The 9,256-nt window shown below is 40.7% G+C and overlaps 1 protein-coding gene across 4 annotated transcripts in view; it reads left to right on the forward strand.

Annotated features, from left to right (window-relative positions):
- The window catches only part of LOC1278667 (dnaJ homolog subfamily C member 16), a 68,282-nt gene extending 59,253 nt beyond the window's left edge, over nt 1-9,029 (forward strand). The window contains exon 7 of one of the 4 annotated variants that reach the window (XR_009764586.1): nt 7,747-7,865. Coding sequence is in view for 3 of the 4 variants with exons in the window: in XM_318286.6 (XP_318286.6) it covers nt 7,747-7,980 (234 nt within the window). In the remaining variant the exon portion in view is untranslated. The other 3 variants (XM_318286.6, XM_061641468.1, XM_061641452.1) reach the window with 3 other exon arrangements.
- The last annotated feature ends 227 nt before the right edge of the window (nt 9,030-9,256 follow it).

Consider the following 9,256-nt stretch of genomic DNA (forward strand, 5'->3'; position numbering starts at 1 on the left):
GATTTGCGAGGGCGCGCGAGGGCTTGCACGCCATACAAGTTCACCGCCCCAGAGCCCTCGCATTAAAGAGCTTGCGAGCCTTGGTAGTTTTTTCACCCCTAGTTTTAGCAGTTATAATTATAACACCCCAAGAGCAGGTATAACAGTGCAAATTAGGCATGTGTAAAATGAACGAGAATCGCACCGTTCGAACAGTTCGGTAAAGTGCACGAACGAACGAGGTTCTTAACAAAAAGAACGACCAGGACTTTTGGAAGAAACTGACTACACCGAACGCGTTCAAACTGGTTCCGTTCAGTGTTCGACGGCACACATAAATGTGGTAATAAAACGTGCAAAATCATATTGCTTTCTCGCTCTTTCACGCACCGTGCGAACGGGTCGTCAGAGATCAAAATGTACCCTGTTGGTGTTGAAATCGTACCCATACAACTCAATTCCTCGAACGCCGTCGAATTTGTCCAGCAGTGTTCGATACGTGTGCTGTTGGTGTTGAAATCGTATCTATACGACTGAATTCATCGAACGCGTTCGAACTGGTATTCGATCTGTGTTCTGTTGGTGTGTAAATCGTACCTACACAACTGAATTCATCGAACGCGTTCGAACTGGTGTTCGATCTGTGTTCTGTTGGTGTGTAAATCGTACCTACACAACTGAATTCATCGAACGCGTTCGAACTGGTGTTCGATCTGTGTTCTGTTGGTGTGTAAATCGTAGCTACACAACTGAATTCATCGAACGCGTTCGATCTGATCCGTTAGTGTTCGATCTGTGTTGTGTTGGTGTATAAATCGTACCTACACAACTGAATTCATCCAACGCGTTCGAACTGGTGTTCGATCTGTGTTCTGTTGGTGTGTAAATCGTACCTACACAACTGAATTCATCGAACGCGTTCGATCTGATCCGTTAGTGTTCGATCTGTGTTGTGTTGGTGTATAAATCGTACCTACACAACTTAATTCATCGAACGCGGTCGAACTGGCTCATTTGTGTTCGATCTGTGTTCTGTTGGTATGGAAATTACAGTGGAGCGCCGTTCATCCGGGTTTCTCGGGACTTGGCTTCGCCCGGATAAGCGAATAACACGGATAATGAGTCAAATAATATATTTTATCACCAATTCTTGGTTAGTTTTTGGAAATTTTTCTTATTTTTTGATAAAATAACCCAATTTTTTTAACTTCATGTTTTTCGAAAAAAAATTTTTTAAAATTTGCCATGAATTATAGTGTTTTTTTTTGTTATGACAATGTGCTCTTATAACCGCTTTTTCAAATATCCTCATAACCCAATGTCACTTTTGTATTGAACTGTCATTTCTCAACAGCACGGATAAACGGAAAGCCGGATAAAAGGTACCCGGATAAACGGCGCTCCACTGTATACCTTTACAGTTCAATAGATCGAGCCCGTTCAAACGGATTAGTCATTGTTCGCGAATGAACTGAACTGAATTGATTGCGCTCATCATGTTGATCCATATTTAAGTAGTTTTTTTTAATAAAATCCTTGAGTGTGTATAAAGGGTACAATATATGCAGGAGACATTTTTGCTCGTATTAGTTTTTTACATGCTAGTTTTTGGTCGGTTTTGCGATGGATTGTGACCAGACAGCCGAGTGTTTAATGTTTTTAAATTATTGCGTCTATGGTGGGTAAATGAAAAAGATAACGAGCGTTTTTTGTGAATAAAAACCCCATGAAACAAAGAACGAAAGAATCGTCGTTCGCGTTCGGTTCTTTTTGGTGAGCGAACTAGTTCGTTCGCGTTCGGTGAAAAGAATCGTTTTGCCCATGCTTAGTGCAAATTATAACATACTAAACACTTGAATTTTGTAATTTTATTTTAAAAAATCCACAAAACTTTAATATGTGATCTTTCGACAAATACTACCGCAAAAAAAAGATCCATGCATAAAAATTAAAGATTATTTCAAATTCCTTAAGATTTGGAGCAGATGATATCATTCGCAACCCTCGCAATGTTTGACGGAATTGTCATTCTTATCGCTCTTTTGCTATGCGCTACGTGCTCACTCGAAAAACTGTGACGTCAGGCCAACGGTCAAAGTGTTAACAGCCTGCCTCTAGCCAAAACGCTCCTACCAGCTGATTGTTCAAATTTTTTCACATCGATGTATGTCATCCTTCTGAGAGAAAAAAAACTATGGGTTTATCGAAAACGCAATGGATACTTACCAAATTGCTTTGATTTTTCATTCGATGGTGTTATTAAAATTTTAAAATATTCAATACATAAAAAGGATGGTTGTGAACTACATTTCTCTGCATTTTATATTTCATATTACCAGAACAACAATATTAAATAGAAATAATCGGAATAAATGCTAATATCACGTCGATGTTGTTTTGTATTTGGTATTGTTTGCACTCATAGGCGAATCCTTGGCATTCTGTTAATATGTGAGTTGCTGTGATTGTTACTCCGCATTAGGTGCATAGAGGTGGGCTTGTTTTTTCTAATATATAGCTATGGGTTAACCAGTGCTGCAAACTGTCACTATGAATGTCATAAAAAAATCTGACTGAAACAAAATCCATATCAACGTCACGTACTCAATTGTGATAATCAATAGTGATACTCAGAACGGTTGGAGTGACTAATACATGCTCATGACATGTTTGCGACCATCGCTTGGTAAGTCACTATATCACGACTTTTTTTTTATGTGATCAGTTTTGCAAAATGTCACTGACATAGACATGACAAATTCCGGCTGAAACAAAATCATCTCAGCGTCACGAGCTCTACTGTAATGATCAGAGGCGAGCATCAAACAGTTAGTCCACATCCACCCTCACATGCTTGGTGACATTGTGTGCGACCAATTCTTGGTCAGTCACTTGGTCGCGACATTTTCAGTCGGTGATCATCGCGATGGTCACGGGAGATATGCGGTGCGTGCGAGTGGTTCCAAGAAACAAGATTAGCATGTTTTCTCGCTCTGTTTGACCCGACAGATAATCAAAACAGATAGAGGGAGAAAGCATGCTCATTTTGTTGCTAGAGCCTACGCGCCAAGTATATTACAAGAATGTCGTGATTATCGCCGACAACAATGTCGTGACCAAGTGAGTGACCAAAAGTTGGGTGCTAAACTAAATGTCACCAAGCATGTGATTGATTCTCCAACTGTTCGAGTATAGCCACTAATCATATCCGTTGTGTACGTGATCTGATTTGAGTTTCGTTTCAGTCATTAGTGTTGATGACTGAAATAGTGGCATTTGGCAGCACTGTTCTAGAGATGGGTTCGCCGGATCGCACCCACGGTTCCGCTCCGATTCCGGCAAGTATGATTCCGATTCCGACTCCAGAGAAACGGAATCGCTAGTTCCACCGGAATCGTCTGGAATCGTTGGAATCGCCCGGAATCGTCCGGAATCGACCGGAATCGCCCGGAATCGACCGGAATCGCCTGGAATCGACCGGAGTCGCCCGGAATCGCCCGGAATCGCCCGGAATCGTTGGAATCGTCCGGAATCGCCAAGAATCGTCGGAATCGTCCGGAATCGTCCGGAATCGTCCGGAATCGCCCGGAATTGTCCGGAATCGTCCGGAATCGATCGGAATCGCCCGGAATCGACCGGAATCGTCGGAATAGTCGGAATTCCATTTCATTTCATGTCCAGTGGCGCGTTAAACGGTGGGCGGACTGGGCGGCCGCCAGGGGCCCCGGCGATCTAGGGGCCCCGTCATTGTGGATGTTCGACTTCGTTCCTGGATGGGACTTTTACCATCTATTTCAAATTGACTTATTTTTAATTAATTAATTTTTCTCATCGCTTCAAGCACTGTATCACGAGGGCCCCGAACTGCAGAAAACCGGGGCCCCATACTACTCAAAGCAGCACATTAAATGTTCGAAGAAATCTGCCAATACTTGCATCAAAGTCGCAAGCGAAGAACGCTGCGACACGCGCACACAGCTCAAATCAATACCTCATCATCGTTGGCGCAAAGTATTGGACAGAGCGAGAAATCGTCAATTTTTACTGGTGTGGGTGGCCTGTGCACGAGACACCCAAACCCAAAACCACGCAGAGCAACTTGCTGCTAAAATGGAATGCACAGAACGCTGCGCTTAACTACCACCGAAAACCCGTTATACAACACAAGCATACAACACACCCAAACAAAAATTTAAAGGTCCCGAAACACAATATCAATACACCGGCTCGTAGCCGGTAAAATTAGCAGGAAAAATTGACTAACACCAAGCAAGCAACGGTGCTCCAGTGGGTAGAGGTTTCATTCGAGAAACGATTCCATCGATATCGATGTGTGCGCTTTTCAATTTGGCTTGGATGAAACGTGCCTGTGCTTGCTGGGGGCCCCTATACTTGTTTTGCAGATGTGTGCCGAAAACAGACAGCTTTCACGCGAAAAATGGTATTCACATCTCAAGCCTGAGATCGTGGAGCGTGCCTGCTTTTAACCCAAAACCTTAAATTTTCACGCGGGGCCCTACTCATCTTTTGTGGTCAACTGACAAATAGGGGAAATCGGGAAGGGGTGGTATTCATATGTCCAAAAAGGAACTGGGCCATGTCCTGGACCATTCCAAAAGTCCATTAATATTAAAATGATGTTTTATCACTATTAACATATAACTTTTTGCGTGAAGACAAGATAAAAAAAAACCGATACAGCTATATTGAAGCCAAAACTCAAAGGTGGTTTACGGGGCCCCAACGATTATGTGGACTCTTCGATAAAGGGCCCCCGTCGGTAAGGGCCCCCGTCGGTAAGGGCCCCCATCGGTAAGGAGGCCCCGTCAATAAGGGGCCCCGTGCATTTGGTCTTACTGTGGATGGTCGGTGCACGAGCTCACCAAAAAAACGCGGAGACACTTGCTGCTAAAATCCAATGCACAGAACACAGAACAGAATGCTGCGTTTAACCACAAAGAAAACCCGTTACAACAGCCACAAGCACACATCATACACAGACACAAATTTAAAGGCCCCTACACAGAATTTCAATACAGCGGCTCGTAGCCGGAGAAATTAGCAGGAAAAATTGACACCAAGCTCGCGTCGCTTTAACACTTTGACCGCCAGCCTGACGTCACAGTTTTTGAGTGAGCACGTAGCGCATGGCAAGAGAGCGATGAGAGCGACAGTTTCTCGTGCGATTGTTATCACTCTTTTGTTTCATTGCGATAAGCGGCGTAGCACATGTCGTTCTCGTTCTCTCTTTTCTACCTCATTCGTTCTCAAGAGAATCACTGAACGTCAGATGCAAAGCTGAATGGGTTTTTGCGAATACAACAAGACCAAAAACCGTTACAGCTGCATCTACATACAGCCATACACAGCCATAATACGAAGAACAATCTCCATTGCCTCGGCCATTTGGGGGCCCCGTTGATGATCCCGTCGATTGAGGGGCCCCAGTGAACGTATGAATGACTTGAAACGTCTTATATATAATGTAAATATAGTTTTAAGTTAGAAACTTATAGTATGTTATGATGAGTTTACGAAAAGAAAAAAACGAAATTAAACAAAAGGTATTGTTCTTATTTCACTGCAAAGTTAAAATTCCGTCAAATTGACTGGTTCCGTAAACCTAGTGTTAATCAACAACTAATAAGATTCTTACATTTGTACTATTTTGATTTCTAAAGCTACGCACCTCTCTAATTATGAACACAGTTATCATGTCGTACGAGGTTTCATGAACGCTCCAAACATTTCCGGTCGATTCCGGGCGATTTCAGTCGATTCCGGTCGATTGCGACTGTTCACGTTCCGGCCGCCGCGCATCTGTCAATGCTGGCTGTCGTACATTTGAGCCAGGAATGTCGCACACTGAATTCCTCAATATCGTTCGACATGCAATCTAGCTTCTTGTGTTACTGTTTGTATCTATTTGTATTAGGTTATGCACTGAATAAATGACATGAAATGAAATGGAAGTCGATTCCGGTAGATTCCGGTCGATTCCGGGCGATTCCGGGCGATTTCTATCGATTCCGGACGATTCCGGACGATTCCGAGCGATTCCGAACGATTCCGGGCGAATCCGGGCGATTCCGAACGATTCCGACAATTCCGGGCGATTCCGGACGATTCCAACGATTCCGGGCGATTCCGGACGATTCCGGGTGATTCAGGGCGATTCCGGACGATTCCGGACGGTTCCAACGACTCCGCACGATTCCGACGATTCCGACGATTCCAGACGATTCCAGACGATTCCGGGCGGTTCCGGCTTGTCGGATTGAACCTACCCTTCGGAACTGGGTCCGAAATTTGTTGGAATCGTCCGGACCCAGTTCCGCTTTTTTGTGCGTTTTGCCCAACTCTACACTGTTCACAGCCAGAAAAAAATCATGATAATGCTTGCGCCGGCATTAAGCTAAGCTTGTCAGTCAGAGTATCGCGTTGGTGTTCAGCATGTCATGGCGCACTTTTATTGACTATCAGCAATGAGCATCAAGCTACCACGGATATGTTCATTGTTTTCGTTGGTGAAAATCTCGTGATACTCATGAGATTTTGCAGCACTGCACTTGGCCATTAAGGCTTTAAACCAGGATCGACGGCAGTTGTCAAATGCGACGAGTGTTGCTGGTATATCGATATAATAGGGTAACTGTACCAGTTTTCGGCGGTTTACCTATTTTCGGCAGAGTAAGCTAAAAACGTGAAATTCTGCACAAATGCGGTAAAAAATTTCACAAAATACAATTTTGAAGTGAAAGTGTACTTATTTGTTATTCACATACGAAGTTTCACACAATTTCATAACGTATTTTTCAAAATATCAAATAAAATGTGTTTTTTTTTCGTCAGCTTTGCTATGAGCCAATGGTTCGGCAGGTTTTGTCAGAACAGTAAAACAATTAAAAAGTGGTGTATATTAAAGATTTTATGCTTATTTAATTTATTCTAACTTGTTCGGAATTTTAAAATCACGATGAACAAGTTATTTTTCACTTTAAATGCTGCCGAAAATAGGTACACAGTAAATGTTCATTTTTGACAGCTCAATGTTGTGGGTTCCTGCCGAAACTCGGAACAATAACACACCTTGGATTTGGCTGAATACTCTTTTAAATCTTGATCAGAACACTAAAATGCGTACGTCAACGCATAATAAGACCTTTCTTTTATCAAATATCACCAATTTCACGAAAAATAATGCAATATATTAAGATAAAAATAAATATTTGTAAGCCAGTCCACGCCGTACGCTATAACCATCAAACTGTCAATTTTCTTCAATGGCTGCTCTGTTTAAATGTCGCATCAAAAAGGCTGTCACAGCGGGTCAAAATAAGCAACATAAGATTAATTATTATAGTGCTGTTACCACCAATCTTAGCAAAGAAAGAGTGTTAAAATGCTTTAAATATTTTTTACCTTGCAAACTGTCACCCGCTGCGGGTGTCAAATTCCATACATTTTCAGAAAACGCACGCACGCCCGCATCAGCGATTACCGTTGCCTCAGAATCAAACAATTTTGTTTTTTCCGCACGCACGCCCGCACGTCCGCAGTGGCGATTACCGCTACCTGAACTGAACCATGTTTTCCTCTCAGTCAGCGGCCACGTATTGTATTATTAAATTCTCTTTGCTGTAACTACACATTGAACTCTTTTGTATAACTTTTCAATGCGCTAATTAATTTGAGTAATCCTATGCATTTACCTCATTACTTGTTTACTGAAAGTTTTATTTTTTATTCTTGTTTTCCTCTTCACAGCGTATGATTAAAATAACTCGTCATCTCAGTTCCATGCCAACTGATCCTGAGGCTGGTGCATTCCTAGGTATGGACAGCTCAGATTCCGAAACATCCGTTTCGGACGTATTCGAACCAAGGATTCTTCTAGAAGAAAATTTACTCGATGGTTTACCTAATTGGCTGGATCGGTTGTTCGAAGGGACCACTCATCGATATTACATTAATTATTGGCCGGATTTTACTTCAAAATGAAACTCAATCCTTTGATAAAAGATTATCGTAATGATGTATTAAAAACCAAAAAAATAACTTTTTTCATTTTTTGTATGCAAACTCAAACCTTAAACACGTCATCTTTGTATTAAATTGGTTCAAAATATGTTATGGTATCGATGTTCTCATAGTTTTCGATTTCTTTAACTTTTGTTTTCTTGCTAATATACCGTTATTATATCGCCATTTCGCTAAACGATAGCAATACATATGTAAGAGTTTGACAAAATTGTGTTGTCAGTCCTTGCTACGGTCCATATGAGGCTTGAACCCACGACAGACACTTTGTTTGATGACTTTTCCGCGGGATTCACATTATTGTTGATTAATAATTTGTGTAATTGAGTTTCAAATTGTTTATTTTGTAAGGAGTTTTTGAGTTTTCTTTATGTGTTCTTCAAATTCGTTCTTCGATATATTGCCCATTTCGTTGTTTTGTTATGTCAGCAGTCTTACTACAAATAAATAGGAAACAGGCAATAAACAGTGATTCCAATATAAAATACATACGAATATATAAAAAAGACTTTGAACAACAGTAAAAAAATCAGCATACCTGATTTTATTTAAGTATTTTTTCCTATTATCTTATTTCATGATGGATTATCTTTACAAGGGTATGTTTCAGATTTGTAATTTATGAAATGATGGGAATCATTAATAGAATTTAAAACATACCATTATTACGATTTTGGCCGTTTTTTGTCACTAGTTAAATATTCATACTGATATATGTTCTTAAATTAAATTATTGCAACTCTAGTCAATCCTTGGTTTTATATTGAATCGAAGAGGATGTGAAAAAGACAAAACAATTATTGTTTGTTATAAGCAAAAATTACGTGAGGTACTTAACAGATGCCTCACAATTACACAATTTAGTTTGTTCTAGATTTTCAAACATATTACTGCTCTTAACGTACTTACAACGAGCTTTAATCAGCATCAGGCTTATAAATACAATGACGAAGCGGTAAAAATAGATAATAATAAAAATTTCAATGGTTATATATCTCCACCAATAAGTATGCATTGGTTTGTTATGTGCTTTTATTTTGCTTGGTGATTATTTACAAGTATAATGCTGCTTTTGTTAATATTGAATTATAGCAGTAATTCATGGTGATGTGTTAACACTTTACAGCCACCAAGTACTAGAAAACATTTAATTGTTCAGTCAACTCTTTCTTATTTGCTAGCCGTTGGGACTGTCAGATAATAGGGATCTTTAAATTACAGCGTGGAAAGTGAAAGA

This window comes from Anopheles gambiae, chromosome X, assembly GCF_943734735.2.
Source record: "Anopheles gambiae chromosome X, idAnoGambNW_F1_1, whole genome shotgun sequence".
In the NCBI taxonomy this organism is placed as follows: Eukaryota; Metazoa; Arthropoda; class Insecta; order Diptera; family Culicidae; genus Anopheles; species Anopheles gambiae.